This window comes from Spea bombifrons, chromosome 5, assembly GCF_027358695.1.
Source record: "Spea bombifrons isolate aSpeBom1 chromosome 5, aSpeBom1.2.pri, whole genome shotgun sequence".
NCBI lineage: Eukaryota > Metazoa > Chordata > Amphibia > Anura > Pelobatidae > Spea > Spea bombifrons.
The window spans coordinates 80,202,471-80,226,168 of NC_071091.1; the positions used below are offsets into that span (position 1 = coordinate 80,202,471).

General features: G+C 38.2%; 1 protein-coding gene across 1 annotated transcript in view; it reads left to right on the top strand.

Annotated features, from left to right (window-relative positions):
• Positions 1 to 525: 525 nt before the first annotated feature.
• The window catches only part of LOC128497727 (histamine H3 receptor-like), a 42,037-nt gene continuing 18,864 nt past the window's right edge, over positions 526 to 23,698 (top strand). Inside the window, exons 1-3 of the mRNA XM_053467888.1 lie at positions 526 to 781; positions 2,782 to 2,951; positions 4,801 to 5,203. Of these exons, the coding sequence (XP_053323863.1) occupies positions 526 to 781; positions 2,782 to 2,951; positions 4,801 to 5,203 (829 nt within the window). The remainder of the gene's footprint in view (positions 782 to 2,781; positions 2,952 to 4,800; positions 5,204 to 23,698) is intronic.

Sequence of the window (23,698 nt, forward strand, 5' to 3'; positions counted from 1 at the left end):
GTGACCATGCTGTACAGTGTATTGGCTGTATAGTGTATACAGTATATACAGCTTCTCAACTTAATAAAGTTGGCAACAAATATATAAACATAATATAAATGAAAGGTTTTGGTAATACAAATTGACCAAAGCATAATTAAGCTCACCCACCACATCAAGTACTATATAATTAGTGTAAACAAGGGAAATGAATCTGATGGGATAGGTCACTAAGTGTGATTGTTTAAACTGTCTCTGCAGAAAAGGTCCCGAGTGACAAGAAACATATATTAACAGGTGACAGAGGAAGCCTTGTGACAGCTTGCTATGTTATTGGCAGTGCGGTGCCACTGAATGTCAAAAGAAAAGGTAGGATAAAGGTTTCTTATACTTTTGATTCATATTTAAATAATTGGCATATACCACTATTATTACATACAAAGTAAAATAATATACAGTATATTTATTCAATTACTTTTTTTTTTAATGCTTTAGGGATATCGGGGGAAAATCACACATTAGTGACCTTGATCTTAGGTGGTCACAATGTTCATCCACGCCAGAGATATTGCTGTGGCTCACATAGAAGACCGTACGTTCTTCAACAGTGTGAGTGTTTCCAATCATAGTCAAGAGATTGCAAGAGACACTAGAGCTGTCCAGGCTGTTCTGATGTCCTGTATGATAACTGTGACTGGTACTGGAAATGCTCTTGTAATCCTTGGATTTGTGACAAACAAAAAACTGAGGACACCCAGCAATTATTTCCTCTTGAATCTTGCTATTAGTGATTTCTTCACAGGTAAAAACTCAGGTACAATAATATGTTTGTAGAAAAAATAATTAATAATAAGTGATTCAAAACTGATCTCATGCACACCACAAAATCAGTTTGACTAAAACACATTAAATTTAAGTCATATTGAAAAATACTGTATTTGCTCGATTATAAGACGACCCTGATTATAAGACGACCCCCAAAATCTGAATATTAACTTAGGAAAAAAAGAAAAAGCCTGAATATAAGACGACCCTAAAGGAAAAAAGTTTTACCAGTAAATGTTAATTCATGTAAACTATTTTTTTTAATAAAAGCTATGATTGAGAAAAATATTTTTTTTGTTTTTATTTCCTTGTATTTTCCAACCTGTCCCCCAGTTACGCACATCTGCCCCCAGGCTTGCCACACCAATATGGCACTATGGCCCATGATATGCCTTTTAACCCTCTATATGCCACTGTGCCCCATGGTATGCCTTTTGACCCCCTATGTGCCGCTCTGCCTCCAGAAATGCCTTATACCCCTATATCTCATTCTGGCATTTAGGGGGTTAAAATGCATATTATGGGGCAGAGTGGCATATAGGGAGGTATAAGGCATTCCAGGAGGCAGAGTGGCATTAAGGGAGTTAAAAGGCATTGTATAGAGCACTCTGCCTCCAGAAATGCCTTATACCCCTATATGCCACTCTGGCATTTAGGGGGTTAAAAGGCATATTATGGGGCAGAGTGGCATATAGGGAGGTATAAGACATTTCAGGAGGCAGAGTGCTCTATTAAATGCCCCCTTAACGCCACTCTGCCTCCTGAAATGCCTTAAACCTCCCTATATACCACTCTGCCCCATAATATGCCTTTTAACACCCTAAGTGGCATATAGGGGTATAAGGCATTCCAGAAATGCCCTATGCCCCCATTTAACACACACACACACACTTACCGGTGCTTCCAATTTCCTGCTGTATTGCCGGGGCAGCGGGTTGACGTCTCCTTCCGCTGCAGCCGGAAGGAGGTGGAGTTGGCAGCGGGGGTTTGTCTGCGTCCATTGCGCATACCTTCCCCGGCTATCAGAGATCAGAGTTCCCCGCACCGGTGCGGCACCGACGGACTGGCGCAATAAGTATTTCATTAGGTATAATAGTGCTAAAGTCACTTTTTACACAAACCCCCCAAATTGTCCTGATTATAAAGATCAGTTTGACTTATAACAAAAGAATTGTTTCTTAAATAAAATAATGATATCTCTGTATTAACTCTGATACTACTAATCTGACTAAAATATATAAAGCACAGAATATTCTGAATATATATAACTGTAAACCAGAATAATTTTACATATTGAGTAATGGTAGTGATCTCTGACTGCACAGCATTTATCCTAACTCTGATCTTCTTTGGAATAAAATAGTTATCTGACCCATTATATACTTAAATATTGTATAGCTTATGCTTGTATCTGGTTATTCAAATCAATGTACTGTATAATTATTTGTTGAAAGAAAATGTGTTCATTTCCTTCTTGGAAACCTGAGTAACACATTCTTTATACAGAAATGAATCTGACAACTTTTGTACTAATATTATCCAAAATGCATGACCCAAAAAATATATCTGACCCAAAAGTATTGAAATAAACCATACTTTGAAGTAGAGCTGTTTAAAATGTAAAGTTTAATAATTCATGTATCATATGTGATCAAATATTATATATAATTCAGTATTCAGAGGTATTTTGATTTTGATAAAAAATTTCCAACCCATATCTGATTATTTTTTAATGTGTAGGAAGCAAGAGACATTTGCATTACGACTTGATATAAGCAATTACTATTATAATATAAACAAATTGTGACATTGTATAAGCAGCCACAGCTCAAACATTCACAAATACATTGATTCTCCGTGTTTTCCAAAATTTGGGCATTTAGTACATTGAATAATTTGCTATTATAATTATTTAATTATAATTTTTGTTATAAATTTAACGCGATCAATAATTAATGAATTATATATCTTTCTTAGGTATCTTTTCTCTTCCTCTGTATTTGAACAATTTCATCATCAATGAAGAATGGGTCCTTGGAAAAGCTGTTTGCAAATTGTGGTTGACAATTAACTATACATTGTGTCAGTGTACAATTTACAACATAGTTTTAATAAGTTGTGACCGCTTCTTGGCTGTGACCAAAGCCGTAAGTGTTTAACTCCCCCCCCAAGCATCTTATACCATATTGAAATGCGTTTATGTCAGAACATATGTCTTTTAAATTCTTACATTTTTTAAATTGTATTTCTAAAAATGAAGCAGCAAGAAACATTTGTGAAGAAATATTCTTTGTAAACTGAATTATATTGCTTCTAAAAATTGAAGGAGCAGGATATTTAAATACGGAGTTAAATCCAACATATGCACAGGTTTAATAACCAAAGCAGAGGCCTTAACCCCTTCAGTCCCAGGGGTTTTTGGTACCTCAAAGCCCGGAGCAATTTTGCCATTTTTGCGGTATGTCGGTTCAGCGATTATTCTCCTTTCCTGCGAATAGTGTACCCATGTAAACTATAGAGCTTTCTTTTGATACCATAGTTAGATGATTAGCTAAAAATTTTGGATGAGAAATTTAGTAAAGACTAGCGAAAATCTGAAAAAACACCCTATTTTTTATATATATATTTTTCCTCTGAATCCTCACAAAATTACGTAAAGTGATGAAAAATCCCCTCCAAGTTTATTAATTCAGGTGTCCTGATTTCAGAAATACCTAATTTATATAGAATTTCCATACTTCCCCAGCACATCCCATAAGGGAACATAATATAAGGTGTACATTATTCGTAGAATTTTTACATATGATGGGATTGCAACTCTAATTTTATACTTTTTAGATGTTGTGTTAGGGCAATGGGATGTAAGGTTTTTTTTATTATTATTATCCTTTTTATATTTTTGTATTTTATTTTTTGTATTTTGTTATTTTTTTGCACTGTTATCAGTGCAGTGTGGTTAGAGGTCCTTTTAGGGACCTCTTGAACATGTTATTAATGCCAGTGATGTCACAATGACATCACTTAGCTCACTTTATTGTTTTTTAAAATTATTTATTGTATTATTTTAGTGATTTTTTTTTTCTTTTTCTAAATCACTAACAATTTTTTTTCTTTTTTTTTTTGCTGATTCATTTTTCATCGGAGCAATCTGGAAGACCCTGCAGGGGATATCCTGTCCTCCGATGACCTTCCGGGTGATGTCAGCAGTGACGCAACCCGGAAGGGAATTCCTGATCATTTAATAATGTAACAGTTTTCCAGCATTCGCGGAAATTACTGGCTGAATGTGTTCTCCAGATATGTAAGTCTCTAAGGACTGTTATAGAATCCAATGCTGATGACAAAAAGGCTAAGACTGAGACCAAGAGTAAGCCAGCTTCTAGAAAGAGTTTCAAGCTTGAGCCACTTACCAAAGAGGAGAAACAGAAAAGACTGAAAGAGAATTTGTGCTTTTGTTGTGGGGAGACAGGGGAACCGTAGCGAGACAGGGGAACTGTAGCGAGACAGGGGAAATTAGAGATAAGCAGCTCTGCAGCCTGAATGGGGCCTGACACTGGTTTACCACTTGGTCTAGGACCGGCCCTGGCTCCAAGAGCCCTTAGTTCCAAACACCACTTGTGGTCTTTGTAACAGGGTTTTTAAGAGGACATACAAATTGGCAGGACATATATAGAAAATGGACAACAAGTGCAGAAGATTGTTGACATTAGTGGAGGCTAATTGGAAGTATGTATATATAACACTAAACCCACTCCTTTCCCCCTTAGCAGACATCCAAGCATGTATCTAGCCTGCCTTCTGGCCTTGCCACCAACACACATTAATAGATGGAACTCCTGGATGTTTTGGGAGAGAAGCACTAATGTCCAATAGATAATTTACATTTTACATTTTGGCTTTTTCTACTTAATGTAATGCACTGAACTAGCATACATAGTTTTATATACAGTGTTTTATATAACTGTCATCGTAAGCCTTTCCATCATTTTTATATAGGTTAAATATCGAGATCAGCAGAACAAAATCAAACCAGCCTTTTTGAAGATGGCTGTTGTGTGGATTTTAGCCTTTTTGAATTTTGGTCCAGCAATTCTTTTTTGGGAGTATGTTGTGGGTTACAGTCTTGTACCCAATGGTGAATGCAACCCTGAATTTTATTACAGTGGAAATTACCTTCTCTACTCTTCAATCTTTGATTTTTTCACCCCAATGACTGCAATAGCATTTTTTAACTTAAGCATATACTTTAACATAAGAAGACGTACAAAAGATAAAGTTGAAAAGAATGCCACAGATTCACATGACAATGGTATTTTTGTCATTCAGTCAACAAATGGAATGGATCTGTCCTCTACAACACGTACGCACTGTGCATCCCCGTCATGTACGAGCAAGAAAAGTATGTTGCAATTCATCACAAACATTTGTAAGGGCAACACTTGCAAATCAATGGAAAATAAAGAGGAAGTAAAAAATTCGGCATTATCAAAAGATAAGAAAATGGCAAAATCCTTAGCAGTTCTTGTATGTACATTTTGCATATGTTGGGCTCCATATTCTTTCCTTACGATTGTCAGGGAAGCTTTTTGTATGATGTGTATATCTCCTGAGTTATATAATGTTACCTGCTGGCTCTTTTTTCTTAACTCTTCAATTAATCCATTTTTATATCCATTGTGTCATCCTGCATTTAAGAAAACCTTAATGCAAATGGTATGTTTTAAAAAAAGTGGTCGGGAGATTCAGTGTTTAGTCAAAATAACAAAGCACTGATATTAAAATAACACTAGTTGGTTTGGAACAGAGTTATATAAGTGTGTTATAGTTGCTTTTAGAATGATTTTGTTGAAATATATTCTTATATATATATATATATATATATATATATATATGTATATATATATATATATATATATATATATATATATATATATATAGTCTTTTAAAGGGCATGGTAGTACCGTGTTTCCCCGATAGTAAGACACCCCCGATAGTAAGACGTATCGGGAGTTTCAGAGGGGTCGGCTAATATAAGCCGTACCCCGAAAGTAAGACATATGTCTTACTTTCGGGGAAACACGGGGGATTTGCTGGAGCAGCAATAATGTTTTCCGTGGTCCATCAGGACCAGGGCCGGCCTTTGGGGTGTGCGACCTGTGCGACCTGTGCGACCGCACAGGGCGCCACACTCCAGGGGGTGCCGCCGCGGGGTCCGCCGCAGCGCGGTCCGACGCCACTGCCGTCGCGGGGTCCGCCGCAGCGCGGTCCGACGCCCCTGCCGCCCCTCCAGAGACGGACAGTAATGTCCGCCGCTGGAGGAGCAGGCTCGCAAGGGAGCAGTATCGGAGGTCTTTAACAGACCTCCGATACCGCTCCCTTGTGATCCCCAAGGCAACAGCTGCTGTGCGCCGGGGTTTGCTGCCAGATCCCGGCGCACAGCACTGAAGCCGCGCCCACCGGTCTCCGTGCCCTCTGACCCGGAAGAAGAGAAGACAGAAGAACTAAGAAGAAGAGCGAAGAGGCGGCAAAGAAACTGAAAGAGGAAAGGTAGGAAAGCATAGAGTGACAGTGAGAGTGGATTGGTGTATATGTGTGGATTGGTATATATGTGTGGATTGGTATATATGTGTGGTTTGGTATATATGTGTGGTTTGGTATATGTGTGGATTAGTATATATGTGTGGATTGGTATATGTGTGTGGTTTGGTGTATATGTGTGGTTTGGTGTATATGTGTGTGGTTTGGTGTATATGTGTGGATTGGTATGCGTGTGGATTGGTATATATGGACAATTTTTTCCCAATATAAGACATACCCCGAAAGTAAGACATAGTGGGGCTTTTAGGGATAAAAAGAAAGTAAGACACTGTCTTACTTTCGGGGAAACACGGTACTATTTACCTCCCAAGTGTACTTATTTACAAGGGACTCTTTGAGACTGAAATCCTCCTATTCCTCCTTCTCCTGATGCCCCTCTTTTCTAGGAGCTTAAGTGTATCACAGTGTTTTGCAGCCCTGAGTCACAATGTGTGTATAAGCATCAAAAAATGTCTTAATTCATTTTATTTACATAATATAAATTGTCATCTAAATTGATTACTCAGTTTAAGCATTCCCTTCCCATCATGAAGGAAGCAACTTTGTCTCCAGAATTCCCATTCAGCTCCCCAGTATCACATCTTTCCCCAATCAGCCCCTCCCAGTGTCACCTCTGTCTCCTTTCAGCCCCCCATGTCACCTCTGTCCCCATTAGGTTTAGTTTTTTTTTTAACTTATGTTAAACCACATTTGAATCACATTTGTATTTTTATTATCAATATGCTTTAGAAAATCAGGAAAAGATGGGCTGATTCGGTGGCACAATGGGCCACTTGACTTGACTTGCCCCCAGGCCTTAGGCTGCCAGCCCTCCCCTGGTAGAGGGAGTCATCCAGCTCCAGTGCTTATGCTGTGAAGAACCCTGCGTTCTGTCCCAAACATGCCAGTGCAAGAGTATTGAGGTATGTGGGGGGCTACAAAACAGTATGTCATGGAGAAAGGTTTCCCCAGGGTATTAGGCTCCAGATCTTGAACCCAATCCCTCATATTAATGCCAGCTGAAAAAACTGTTCCAGTATTAGCTGCTGCACACACTCATCAAAGGTGGTGGACTGCCACCCCTGTAATTAGTTGCAACAAGCTCTTCCTAGCATGAATGCCTATTCCATATGGTCATCAAAAAGTCAATTCCGAGTCTTTCTGGATTGTTGACAATATGTATCTATCATAACAGCTTCTCGGCTGAGAAGCTGCCTCTTTACTATCTCATAGTTTCGGCTCAACTATTCCAGGATAGCTCCATAGGCTACCAGCTACCAGCCAAAATAGGCACTCAGTCTTAAGAGTTCATTTTGCTGAAGCTGACATAATCTCTCAAAGTCGTTTAATCCGTCTATATCTCCAATGGAATTGTCAAAGCTCTTGAAGGACTGGTGTGTGACTATGGTGAAGGTGCTGCTGGAAAACTCCAGATGGAGGCCTTACTGTCCTCTGCTGTCTTCATGTTGTTGCACTCCCGTCACGTTTTCACATTTTTTAAACTTTTAAGTTGACAAATGTTTTACTGATATGTTCGCTTTCTCACCACTGATTCCCAACAGTGTTTATGATGGACATCTTTTTTTTTAATGTTTTAATAATTTACGTTCTAATGATGTGAATATTGTTCTCAGTGAATACCACACCATGTTATGGAATTCTCTTTGCCGAAAAGCAATCCAGTTAATTCCTTAAAGTCTGCATAGTACTAGGGTTCATCATATCCATAAAAAATATATGCATAGAAGTTCATCCTTTGTTTAAGATGGAATCATGCCTCATCTAGTCTTAATAAGCGATGTTCTGTTTCCTGTCAATGGAATGATAATGGCCTCATATGGATCTCAAATTAAACTTGTGCATGCAGATTCATACAAGCTTTTTAATGAGTTTCGAATCCTTGAAAATGATTAGGCACCCCTCAAAGAAACAAATGAAAATGAACAATAAAACTCTGAAAATTTGTTAGGATTTGTTTATTAATTTGTCTGTTTTGGCACCATTACAACATGTTATTGCGCTCTTTCTATAGGGAAGTGGACTGTTTATAAGGGCACAGAATAAGAGATTGATTGTCATGAAGTGCAGAGACAGTCTCATTGGTTATGGCTGTGATTGATAGCCTATGGGTTTTTTCTTTATTTTTTTTTTACTCTGGCCAATCAGCATTTATAAGTGAAAAGGACAACCATAGACATATAAGCTTGAAACAGTGTCAAGCATGACTGGCGTAACATCGAGTGATCTCAACATTCCCCCTATCCCCCACTTCAAATAAAGACGCACAATCGCATGACATTCTTTTGACAATGTGGCCACAGTATTTATTAACAAAGAACATAGATATAAACAATAGTAAAATGAATTGCACATTTTCTTAACCTCGGCTTCCAAGTAAAACCTGCAATACAAAAAACACCCTATAGCCTGAATTATCCAATAACCACCAAGTACCAGCTGCAGCCATACCAGCTCAGTGGTCAGACCGACAAACATATCCGTTACAGTCCCTGTGAAATGTTGTAAGAATGAGAGAGGCAGGATACATGTCTGGGCAGCAAGCGTAAGGAAAGGGTATATGCGTCTAGACAGTTTTCAACTTTCATTTGAGAATGCCCACTTATTTGTGTTCCTGCCTAAAATCAAGTGATTCGGACGAACTAACAGTGAGCAGTTCTTGTTCAGCAGTCTCAGTGTTTGCCCATTATTGAGTCTTTAAACTAACAAATGGATCTAAAATATGAGCTATTGCTGTGAATAACAAAAACTTCCCAGTTTAATTTTTTACATTTTTCTCACTAGTAAAAAATAGTGGATTTGTTAACATTAGTGTTAAAACGACCCATATGGCAATAGAATCCAGGTACATTTCTGTCTAAGAACAACTAGTAATAATAGATGGAGATCAGCATGGGGCCAAATGGGATAATGTTATTAAGTTATTTAAAGTGATGTACATCCTGCAGAATATACTGGCCCACCTTGACTAGGCCTAGGGTGGTGGGTCTGGATGCTACAAAATCAGAGGCAGGTTGCCAAAGTTTTGTGATAAAAATTCTATTCTATTACTTCTAAATCACTCAGTTACAAGTGAGATCTGTAATAACATGATGTACCTGGTGCCACACATCCTTCAAAGGTGGAGTGCCAAGATGTGAAATCATATCCAGGCAATCGGCAGAAAGAACATTGGTTGTGGAGGTACATCTTTGGGGTGGCCTCGGCGCTGCCCTGGGTCAGGCCTTGGACAGTGCCCTACCTAAATACACCACTGGTCTAAATTCTCTGCTAAAATACTGTGGTCCTAATCGCTTCCATGGACTTACAGATACTATCTCCCCCTATCCTCTACAAACTAGGCATAAAGGTATTACAACTGCTGTACTGGTAACTGTTTATATGAAAAAAAACAAATTCACATAAATCAACTGAGTAAATCAAACCAGATCAAACCGAATGAAACAAAAACATGTTAGATCCAGAGTTTAGAAAAGTGTTTAAAAAGTTGTCCTATTTGTCAGAGCATAGAAATATGAAACTAGATTAAATGGAAAAAAAATGTTATAATTTCCAGACAAACAAAGAATTCTCTATAGATTTTCCTTTTATTAAAAAATATTATTGCGTATCTAGGAACATAAGAAAAAATATTAAACAAACATTGGTACATTATTAAAAATATATTAAAGATCAACCTGCAATACATTTTCCCCATAGGTCATCAATATGAAAAAAAGGAAAGAAAACTACTAGGGTTGCTCAAGAGATTGCCCAGTTAAACATTTTATTTAGAGATGACAAGAAAAAAAAAGAATATTGGACTATGTGAAAAATTATTTGTCAAAGGACTTTAGTTTTCAGGCTGAGAAAATGTTGTTGATGGCGGAATTCCATAGCACTGTGCTGCAAAGTTGCTGTCTGTGTCTGTCTGTGTCTGTCTGTGTATCTACCAGATCCATGTGTATGTTGTCTTTACATTTGTGTTTCTGTATTTCTGCGGCAATTTTACCGTGTCAGTGGTGTTCACCAATATCACCTCCAGCCTGGTACTAGAATCGGTCTATAGATACCACGATGGCAACTAATGTAATGCCATAAACATGCACCGACCCAGAGTTCCCATTAAAAAACACAAAGGGAAATGCTGCCTAAACTCATATCTTTGGAAGGAAAAAACCTTCTGGTAATATCCCAGAATGTTAACATAAGAGCAGGACAGGTGGATGTGCCATGCAAGTCCATCCCTAACCCACAACAGCATGCATACTCCCTAATCATACATCACTCCAATTATGGTTGACCTTTAAGCTTGACGTACAACCAAAATCATGTGAGATGAACAGGAGAACCCTATTGCATTAATGTTTGTTTCTTGTCAAGCTGAATGCCGTTGGGTAAATACATCATGACACAAAATGAAGGGTTGGCTGGTGAATATCTGTATGATTTCTCCACTTTCCTGGCGTCTGTAATTTCTGGTGCACATGGAAGGAGCAGAGAAAAGGAAAGTGAGCAACAATACGTTTATTCACAACAAACTATTCTACTATAAATTATGTTTGTGTTATCTTTGATTCTTTAATCAGATCATTGTTTTTGGCATAGCCTAAGTAAAGAATTGCATAATCAATTGTTGATAATGTGTTCATTTTTAAGAAACATTTAAGATGCTGTAATTTTATTTATAAATTATGTGGTATGTGATTTTCAAATGAAATAATTAATTTTCCTGTCTTCATAGACTCATTCGTTTCTTGTGACTAATTCTACTCTATTCACCCTTTATGTAATTACTGCAAGCTCCTCCCCCTGCTTCCCATTGGTCGACAGGAGGTTCCTCTTGCCATGTCCTATAGGTTGTAGAGCAAAATTTTGATTTGAGAACTACAGACACAGAGAATATTAATTAAAATAATGCCTACATAAAAGTGGTCAAACAAAAACAAATATTTTGGAAAAGGATTTCGTTTTATTTGGTTGTGAGTAGTTTATAGCATAAATTCCCTTTGTGAAACTATTGATCTAAAAATATCTAAATGCTGTCCTGAATATAAACACTGCTGAAAACTTTGGTGCTGCTTTGCACAGAGTTATTAAAAAATAAGGTGCCGGGATATTAATGGAATATAACTTGTAAGGAAAAATTAGGATGTAAGTATGAAAGTGATTAAATATAATTACCATATTTATAAAAGTATTTTAATAATAATTAAATGTATCCTTTTCAGCGTTATTTTACATTTGCATTACATGATTGTAAATGCATACCCTAAAAAAAAACATATAGATTCTGGGGTTGTCAGGTATTTTAGGCTGAAAATATGTATATTATAAATTAGCATGCTATACAGCACTAAAAAACAAAATAGAATCAGAGCCATCTTGTTACCTTTATAGAAAGTGATGGTAGATAAGAACCAGTTAGCCCATCTAGTCTGCCCAACCGATAAATATATATATATTATATCACATAAAAGTATTATTTTTTTGTATGTATTATTATTTGTTTTAAAAAAAAATTCCTATACTGACAGCAAAAAAGTATTGTGATGCTAAGTGCCTTATTAAGTATATCCTAATTAAATCTATGGCCAAAAATGCAGAACGTGGGTTCCACAGACTTGCTACATTTGCTAGACATGTGAAACTAATTAATAACTAGAATTGTGCATGACGCCCAAAATAATTGTTGGTTTCGCCGTTCACTAATTCGTTTTGGGGAAACTAATTTTGTTTCCTGCCCTTTCACTCCAGATTAAATGTGAGGGCTTTTTTTTTTTTTACTTGGAGACGAAATTCAGGGCCAAAAACACATCTCTCACTCTTTGTCCCCCAGTCTTGTCTGAGCCCCTACATCCCCCTCTCTTGTATCTGAGATGCAGAGACAATGCTGACAGGGAGCAGGGAGCAGTATGTGAGACAGTGTCCTATTGCATGGAAAAAATCCAATATAAGTTGGTGTTTTTAAAGATATTATTAAATGTTTAATTTTAGAGTGATCTGAGATAGGGGTTTTTCAGTATAGATATGTCTAGCATTGCAATGGTTAACTATAGCCTTTTTTCTTTTGCAGTGAAACAATGGTGTATATAAGCAGCACACACTTCCCTAGTATCTCACAATTAGAAGAAAAGTATACAAAATAGAAAAGTGAAGATGTGCACTGAAAATAATCAAATAATGTCTAACAGTGAAAAAACACTCTGTGTAAGATAAAACAGACACTCCAAATGTATATCAGTTCTCCTTCACAAAGGATCAGAACCTCACAAGGAGACAAAGGGAATAAAGTGCATTGTGCAGTATTGTGCAGGATTGTCTGTATCAGGATTAAGCACATATAGATGGGGGTATGGGGTATTACTCCATTTATGTTTTCATTTTATAGATTGTGTTTTCACAATAAGTTATATCTTGATTAGCTATCGTTGTGGTATAATATGTTGTTTTGAATTATACATTTTGGCGTGATCTGCAAAGCTTTTGTATCAGAGATAAAATATAGGGTATGTCTCTACAGTAATATTGCGGGTGTGGTTCTAAGATAATGAATAGTGCCAGAATTTTGCATATATGATAAAATATCATAAAATATTAGTTTTGCATATTTCATATAGTAATTATTCCTAAAGGGTGCTGCTGAAATGACCAACGAAGAAATCAGCACACAACACAAGAAGCAAAATAGTATTTAAACTGACCTATCTGAGGCATAAATAGTAGGGATTCAGTCAGACTGTATAGCCATATATTGCTATGTCCGACACTACATTAAAGCTTCTGAATTTTGGCGAGTCCTAACTATTATGTGGCCATATTGCTTATCAAGGAGCTGAATTGGTGGGACTTCTCCCTTTTAACACACTGAGACTCGCATGCCATTTAAAGCCCTCTCCAGACACCATTAATGAGGCACCAGTTGGTAGGTTTGGTCAGAATTTGCAAACATGTGCAAAATATACAGAAAAGGGAGCACAAATTAAAAAGCATACATTCAGATTCCAGGCTGCTGCTGAAATGACCAACATGTACACACAACAAAGCAAGAAATCAGCACATTCACCCAGCAAATACTTTTTTGTGTGTGTGTGTGTTTATATGGCATCACGCAGTTGCTGCTGATTTGCCGGCTGTACAACCATGATGCGAATCTCCCGCTCCACCACATCCCAAAGGTGCTCTATTGGATTGAGATCTGGTGATTGTGGAGGTGCTCATTGTCATGTACAAGAAACCAGTTTAAGATGATGTGAGCTTTGTGACATGGTGCATTATCCTGCTGGAAGTAGCCATCAGAAGATGGGTACACTGTGGTCATAAAGGGATGGACATGGTCAGCAATGATACTCAGGTAGGCTGTCGCATTTCAACAATGCTCAATTGGTACTAAGGGGCCCTAAGTGTGCCAAGAAAATGTCCCCCACACTAATACAATACCACTGCCAGCATGAACCGTTGATACAAGGCAGGATGGGTCCATGCTTTCATGTTGTTGACCCTGCTATCTCAATGTTGCAGCTGGAATCGAGACTCACCAGATCAGGCAATGTTCTTCCACTCTTCCATTGTCCAATTTTGGCGAGCCTGTGCGAATTGTTGCCTCGGTTTTCTGACAGGAGTGGCACCCAGTGTGGTCTTCTGCTGCTGTAGCCCATCTGTTGTGCTTTCAGAGATGATATTCTGCATACCTTGGTGGTAACGAGTGGTTATTTGAGTTATTGTTGCCTTTCTGTCATCTCGAACCAGTCTCCCAATTCTTCTCTGACATCAACATTTTTTGTCCACACAACTGCCGCTCACTGGATATTTTTTATTTTTCAGACCATTCTCTGTAAACCCTAGAGATTGTTTGTGTGAAAATCCCAGTAGATCAGCAATTTCGGAAATACTCAGACCAGCCCAGCTGGCACCAACAACCATGCCACATTTAAGGTCACTTATGTCCTTTCTTCCACATTCTGATGCTTGGTTTGAACTTCAGCAAGCTGTCTTGACCACTTTTACATGCCTAAATGTATTGAGTTGCTGCCATGTGATTGGCTGATTAACTATTTGTGCTAACAAGCAAATGAACAGGTGTACCTAATAAAGTGGCCAGTAGGTGTGTATGTATGTATGTATGTATGTATCTATCTATCTATCTATCTATCTATCTATCTATCTATCTATCTATCTATAGTTGTCAGTGGTCCTGCAGGTTTATCCAAATATCATGGTTCTATTGCTAAACAGCACTGCTTAAAAAGGATATGAATGATGTTGTTAGTAGAAATGAGATGAGTCTTTAAGCTTTATAGTTTATTAAATCAAATAATAATACACTGCTGTCAATCCTCCTGCAAAGAGAAATTAGTAAATAGGTATTATTGAAATCCATATCTTGGTTTAGACAGAAATTATGGGACACAGTGGATTTTACAGTGGAAACAGGGCATAGCTATTGTTATGGTCATAATTCTAGATTTTAATTATCTGGTGCTTGGACTCCATCACAATAAAGCTTCATTATGTGGGTGATTATATTTATTTAATTGAAGCTCTTTGAACTAGGTTCCAGAGCAACTTAGATCATCTTTGCAACTGAGAATTATCTGTTGATGAAAATCATAAACAGCATTTGCATTTGTGATAATTGATGGAAACACGTTAGACATGGAGACTTCACTCGCAAAGAGTGAGAACTAATGTTTATATGTTCCAGATAAATTGGTTACTACCCATTATCATAAGCATTGCAATTCCACATAAACATCAATCAAATCTATTTGAGAGCTTGAAGAAGTTACAATGGTGCACGCAATGCACAATAGTAAACTATCTCTCTCTCTCAACATCAGTGTTGCTCTAAATATCATTAAAATAATATGTGCTTTTAATTATGTTTAGTTGACTATTAGTCTAAAAGTGAGATTGTGTACCTATTCTGCTTAAAGATCCCCAAAGCTTCCAAAAAATACACACTTGTCATATTTTCAGCTAATGTAAATTGTTGTACAATAACCATTAAGCACTTGCATGAACTTTGGGGTTCTTAAGCTAGACATGTGGTCATATGTCAGCAACGAGAACATTATATGAAGGAAGATGGATAACGTTGTCATCAACTATGAGCATTACAATTATTTTCCATTGTCATGGTTCCACCTATTCTGACAGATGGCAACATAGTAAAGCTACTTCACTGTAAAGTTTTTGGATACAGACTTCAGGATCTTAATGAGCACTGAAGGCATTTTACATTTTGGGGTTTATACTCGAAAGGGAGAGTATTTTCCAATCTCATTGACTTCACTATAAATGGGGTTTGTATAGTTTACTGCCTCATACCCATACTTTAAATAAGTAAGAACACACACAACTTAATCAATAAAGAATAGGGGTTTATACATTATTTCAGCCAAACCATAATATAAAAACAACATCAATTCATATTATTTTATTAAATAAATAGTCCCAGGTAGGAACATCAGCGAGACCACCCACTGACGTCAGTGGGGAGTCCTGGCCGCTACCCGCAAGGGTAGGCTCCACGTAGCTGGAGCCCACAAGTGCTCATCTCCCAAACCTCATCTTGCAGCTTCTGTTGCTGCCCTAATCCTAAATGAATGGAATGAATAATGGACATTCTCTAAAATCAACTCCCCTAAGCATAATTTTAAAACACTTATAAACTGGAATTTGGTTAAGGGCAAACCATTCTGGTGCAATATAAAGGGGGATCCACTATTTGGATGAATTGCTAAATAAACTAAAACTGATGCTAATGGGCCACCAATGCTGAACAATGATAACCAATTTACTGTATCGAGCTGATCATTCTGATCATTCTTGGACCTGCTGATGAAGACTCATACCTTGTCCTCACTAATGAAGAAATTATCCATTGTGCTCACTAATGAAGAAATTATCCATTGTGCTCACTAATGAAGAAATTATTGAAAATTGTGCAACACTTGAATCTGGACACCAACTCCCCAATGTGCAAAGCTGGAAAGAATTTAGCCCAGATATCTATCAAAATCAACCCCTGCTATACTGTATATACCTGATCTGGAATAACCCTCCTGCATAAGGTATAACACAAGTGAAATTGCAACATCTTTTTTTTAACCTTCCGCAGATCCACTCCCATAGCCATATTGTAGCTTTCCCAAATTGAACAAGTCTTAAGGTAATCTGTCCCGGTAGATTCCGCTGGACACCTTCCTCTTCTGACTGAGGGATCCTCACATGGAATGCTGAGATCTGCATGAGAGAAACAGTGTCAGTGAATAGATTACTCTTACCTGGAATATGCCTAGCTTTAAAAAAATCTTAAGCTTAAAACTGTTTAAAAAACTATTTTTCTCAATAAACTCAATACCAGTTTGCTGTTAGAATACTGATTGAGCTGATGACCATAACTACACACATGTTGTCACAACCAAACATGAGACGCCTTCCACATTACTTCTCTTCAAGTACAGAGCAGCTACTATAGGGAATAACTCCAACAAAGTTAGCTTTTTTTGTCAAACCTTCCTTGACCCACTTGTCCGGCCAGCACAATGTCTTGCTCCATATATATAGTGGATAAAATCATCTTTACCGTTGTGAAGGGAACATATCGGCCATAAAGATGTCTGGAGTGTTAGCAACCTAAGACCCATCACCTATTCATGACCACCCTATGAACCCATAGAAATTCTACCTATTGAGGACAATTCAGACCATGTACCCTGTAGGTTTTAGGGTAAAGATTTAGGGTACATGTTTATAATAGTTGGTGATGGTAAAACATATAGGTATAACCACAAATTAAATTTTATTACACTGTTTAAAAGTTATCTTTTTATAACTACAAATACAAAAAAATATATATATGTGGCGGTATAACCACAAGGGAGAAGCTTAACCACTAAGAGGTGTGGTCATGATATTGTGTGGCTAAGGGGGATCCATTACTTTTAGTTGTCCGGGTCCTTGGATGGTGTCCGCACCTGGCTGTGGCTGCTCAGAATGTCCATCTCTCTGGTGTTTTAAAAGACTGTTTGCGATGATTTAATTGGGGCCGCAAATCAACTCTGCCCCTTCTGTTGGAGATGTTAAGTAAAATTGAATCCAGTCATAATAGAGAATGAAGACAGAGACCTCATAACACATTGTTTCATTCACTAGTAGATATTTCATACTGTATGCAGGGCCGGCCCAAGACAAAATGCCGCCTGGGGCGATTTTTAAAATGCCGCCCCCCCCCATTATCTACCCTTCCTCCCCCCGCCGCCTCCCCCCGTACTTACCTTTCAGCAGTCCTGCGGTGAGTCTCCCTGCTCGGTCTCGGTGCCGGCTTGTAATGCTGAGCGCCGGAAATGACGTCATCTTCCGGCGCTCAACATTACAAGCCGGCACCGAGACCGAGCTAGAGGGCTCGCAGAGGAGAGGGGCGCCGAGCGGGTACTGACGACTTAGTAAGATAAAACCACTCGGCGCCCTCTTTCTCTCTCTTCTCGGCTTTAAAAGGGCTTGGGGCGGCAAAGTGGCGCCCCTTCAAAAGTGCCGCCTGGAGCGGTAGCCCCACTCGGCTCCATTGTCGTGCCGGCCCTGACTGTATGCAGTAGTGCATTTACTTTCAAAAATAGCTCTGTTTATTTTGCGTCACCAACATTTTTCTTTCCCTTCTATTCTAACTTAACAGTGCTTCAAAAGGAACACATCGCATACAAAGTATGATGTATCTGTATGTATTAATATATATTTGTTATATATGTGTTAACCACCCCACTTAACTTGTACAGAACTGTGTAATTTGTTGTTATTTGTTATGTTACCATAAAATATTAATAAAGTAAATTATTACAATTTTGGAAAAACACATTGTTATGTGACTTGTATAAACGGCACTCTGTAAAGTGATTTTGCATGAGGAAACCAGAAGATGTCACTGTGGTCTTATGCATCTATCTCCTTGTCTGCTGTGAAATTAAATTAACCTAGCAAAACTGGTATAAAATCATTGTGTTCTGTAGTCATTACAAAGGTCATTTGTTATTATTATTTATTGATTTATATATCGCCATCATATTCCACAGCACTGTACAATGTGCATGCAGGACATAACAAGAAGTGCAAAACATAACAATTTGGCCTCACAGAAAGAAAAGGTAAAGAACGCCATGCACCATGGTTTTGTAGCCAAATACTGAATGTTAACAATTTCAGAACAACTTATTCAACCATTCTATTTCAAAGGCTTCATTTTTTTCTACAAATGTGGCCCAATATTTATGCAAAGTGGGATGAATGATAGAGCAGGCAGGGACACAGCACAGGTCAAACAAGAGCAGACAAGACTTATGTTAGGGTATTAAATCAGTTTTATAACCAAAAGACCAGCCCTGGCACCCAGATTGCACACATAGGACTTGCTCCAGCATGCAGATTACATACATAAGGACTTACCCAACACCAATATTGTATACATGGGACTGACCAGCACCTAGATTGCACAAATAGGGCCTGCCCCAGCACCCAGATTGCATCCAAAGGACCCAGGTTGCACCCACAGTGGATGTCCCTCTCAGTTTGTCTCATACGCACCCTTTATTCATTGTATACCCTTTAGGACCAAAACAGTAACAGTAATAGATAGACTGTCAAAATACACACGTATACTTTATCATAACACACACCTGCCCATGCACACATACATGCACATTCACGTTTGCCCCTACACATAAACACCCTATATTACACTTACCCTTGCATCTACATACTTGCTTGCCCTTAGACATGCTGGCCCTAACATACAATTTAAAAACACAAGCATCTCTCTCCTCTTTCTCATAATTTCTCCCCATCTCATTAACTCTCCCATTCTGTCCATCTTCCCATTCCTGTTACCTAATTTATCTCCCCTTTCCCTTAATCTACCCCCTTCTCTTTGATCCTCCTCTTGCTCATTATCTCTACCATTATTTTTATCTTCTCTTGCCCTTTTCTCTTTATCTCTCCTCCTATTTCTATGTACCCTTTCTCATTATGTGTCTTCTTTCTCCCTACCTCCTTTGTCTCCCCCTTTTCTTTCATCCCCTTCTCATTATCTCCTTTTTCTTTAGCACCAGCAGCATTGTGAGGGAGCGCAGGTTAGAGGGAGATCCAGTGAATCTCCAGTGACTCTACATCTCTTCTGCAGTGAAAGCACCATTGCATAGATCTGTGGTCTAGGCTGGCACCTACCGTATATACCGGCGTATAAGACGACTTTTTAACCCCAGAAAATCTTCTTAAAAGTGGGGGGTCGTCTTATACACCGGGTACTTACCAAGCCGGAGGTTCCCACGAAGCCACCAATCTCTAGGGGAGGGGCGAGTGAAGAAGCCGCCTCCCCTGGGCCGGTCTTCAGGGCCGCGGCGAGGTAGGTGCAAGATCGTGATCTCCCCAACTAGCCCTGATCAGCAGGGCTGGTTGGGGAGATCACGACATCCCTCTAACTAGCCCGACATTAGGGAGCTCGAGGTCTGGCACTTCAGACCTCGGCTTCCCTGCTCTCTAATCACTACGCTCCGGCTATTGATGCCAAGCGCAGGGATGACGTCATGTCCCGGCGCTCGGCATCAATTGCCGGCGCGTAGTGATGAGGGAGCAGGGAAGCTGAGGTCTGAAGTGCCAGACCTCGCGCTCCCACAACTGGATGGAAGAAAGAAGACAGAAGATAAGGTAAGAGATGGGGAGAAAGGGGTGTGAGTGCAGTGTATGTATGTTGGTGTGATATGGTCAGTGTATTTGTAAGCTTGTGTGTGTATATACACACACACACATGTGTGTGTATATATATATATATATATATATATATATATATATATATATACATATATATATATATATATATACATATACATGTGTGTGTAAAGGCAGGGGTGTGTGGTGAGGGCAGTGTATAAATGTGTATGTATGGACAGGCATATGTGTAGATATATAGATATATATATACACACACACATATATATATACACATATATATATATATATATTATATATATGTGTGTGTGTAAGGGCAGTGCATGTATGTATATGTCAGCAAATCAACCAGCAAATCACCGGTAAGGTACATCGCTTGTCGTGATTGGCTGGTTGTTGTACGCTGGGTAGAGGGGTAGTCTTATACGGCGAGTATAGTCCAAACTCTATATTTGAACTGTAAAAGTTGGGGGTCGTCTTATACGCCCAGTCGTCTTATACGCCGGAATATACGGTACCTTGCCTATAGGTAGCGCCGGCCTTGCTTAACACTATGCTTAGCTCTAAGTACAATGATTGTGGTAAGTTATGAGAAGTGATAAATTATTCTACCAAAAATATACAAATTGGCTGTTCTTTGTTTCCAAACTGGCTACAGATTGCGGAAGCGTTGCCAAACACTGAGTTACATCCACCAGGCAAGCCGAAAGACTTGTTTTCCCAAACAGAAATCTTGTAGTGCAGGAGATTCTCGGTAGGTAAACGCAAATCAGTTTAACAATGAACAACTCTTTTTGCCTTTAAATCCACATTATACATGGATCCCTTGGAGCTCCTGTCTGTAAGACCCAGTGGAGGGGTTTTTCATCACCTTTCATATTTTGAGTGGTTAGAGAAAAGTGTAAAATGTATTATGATATTGTCTTATTTGGGAGAGCCCCAGCTATTTTAAATGTTCAATTATCTGATTAAAAACGAAATTTCATGAAATATGAACAACATCTGCATTCATTAACGGGGGCTAATGTGTCCGTAATGCAAACTAAAAAGCTCTTTAAGATGTTTGCTTAGCCCTAACAAAAGACAAAAAAAAGCAAACAAAAAGAACATAAATTCAACAAAATATAGCTTACTGTATTGTACTTTTAATTATCACAAACAATGAAAGACATGGTGATCAGCCCTCTTAGATACCCTAAATTAAACTAGAAATACCCCCAGAATAGTCTACATCACCCGTGCATAGCTAGAACCTAGCTAGAGCCTCCTGGAACATATATAGCCATTAAGTGCTAAGTTCTTTGAACACCGCACATTCATGTCTGAATAAGGGCAGCTTATTAGATGCTGTGGTGTGTACGTTTTCTGAGTGGGTGAAGTACATTAGTGTGCCCATTATTTGTCATGATAATGTTTTCTGCCTTTTAATGTCTTATAACATTGCGGCTATTGGTTTAAATCCCAGTAAAATCTCTGAAGCCTTTCATCTATTTGAGGAACATACAATGAGAACCAATTATACTGGAACTGAAAACTGAAAATGCGCTTTGTGTTTTTTTTAAGGATAAAAAGTCTATATAAATGCTGCTTTTATTATAATGAAAGTGCATTTCACATTATTTTGATTGATGGTTGGCACAAACTATATCATACTATACAGATCCATTATTTGAACACCAGTGGCCCCAATCATTCTGCTCTAATTTGTCTACAGATAAAAATAGTTTTTTCTTAAAATCACATTTACTGCTAATTTATGTCTAGAGAGGTAAAGAAAAAAGTATTGGGCTATAGTAATAAACCTTTTAGTGTAAAAAAAGATTAGAAAAACATTTTGCATGGCAGACCTGTATAATTAATATTTAAATTATAGAATAGATACATTTTGAATATAAAATGTAGCATTGTAATAAAATTACTTATTGGAAAACTTAATGGCATATATATAATCATTTTAACCTTTTTAAGTAACTCTAGACATCCATTTTTAGTGTAAGGATAGATTCTTATTACTATTATTAAAATGAATGCCATTGTATTTTAATAATAAAAAAATGTAAACAATGTTTAAAATCAGTAGCTTATTATATATATATATATATATATATATATATATATATATATATAATGATGTATAATAGTATAGGAAAGTGTTTATTATATTATTAAAATAGGGGATATAGGTTTCCCTAACGTAAAGTTTTTATGATTTCAAAATGTCTTTCGGGGCAAAGATAATTGACATTAGCAGCCCTAGGGTTTCTAACATCCTAGGTAAACTGTGTCTTTTGTGTGCAAGCTTATTTATGTAATTTGGCAGCCCCCCTCCTTAAAGTGTCATTTCCAGTCCAATCCAGGTCTTCAGCACCTCCTCCTTACCTTAGAAAAGCACCTCATTATACCTCCAAACACTCCAAACTGGCCAAGTGCCTGAGCGGCTGCTGGCATACTTTCTACGCACCCCCCCCCTTGTAACCATATACTCTTCCTCATGACACATACTCAGTGGATTTCTCTCAGTCTCGCTGTATCACCGTACTGACGTGACCTCATTTCTTGGCATCCAGTACATGAGACACTGTGGAGAGGAAAAGCCAACTGAATCCCTAAACCAGATCGCTACTTTGCAAGATAGCAGGATAGAGTCCCAAAATCAAGACTATCACACATGAATTAGGACATTTGCAAAGTATGGCCTGGCCCCTACTCACTCTACACTGCCTAGTTTGCCTATAAGGCAATTCTATAGTGAAGTCTAGAGGTGTGCTTACATTTAAAAACTACTATCAAAAAATTAATGTTACACACATATATATATATCGATCCGCCATAACATTATGACCACCTGCCTAATATTATGTAGGTCCCCCTTTGCCCCTTTGGCCGCCAAAACTGCTCCGAAGGTGTGCTGTGGTATGTGGCACCAAAACGTTAGTAGCAGATTTTTTAAGTCCAATAATTTGTGTGGTGGAGCCTTCATGGATCGGACTGGTTTGTCCAGCACATCCCACAGATGCATGATTGGATTGATATCTGGGGGATGGAGGCCAAGTCAACACCTTAAACTTGTTGTTGTGTTCCTCAAACCATTCCTGAACAGATTTTTGCTTTGTGGCAAGGTGCCTTATCCTACTGAAAGAGGCCAATGCCATCAGGGAATGCAGTGCCCATGAAAGGGTGTACATGGTCTGCAACAATGCTTAGGTAGGTGGTACGTGTCAAAGCAACTCGCACATACATGGCAGAACCCAAGGTTTCCTAGCAGAACATTTCCCAAAACATCACACTGCTTCCACCGGCTTCCCTTCCTCCCATAGTACATCCTGGTGCCATATATTCTCAGGACACCTTCGGAGGTCTTGTGGAGTCAGTTTGGCGGCAAAAGGGGGACCTACACATGATATTAGGCAGGTGCCCATAATGTTGTGGCTGATCGGTGTGTGTGTATATATACATACATATATATAAATATATATATATATATATATATGCAAACGCACACAGTATTTACATAAATACATAAATAATATATAATAAATATAATTTCTAATTTAAAAATACTACAAATACTTTATTTAAGGTTCTTTGAACCTTAAATGCA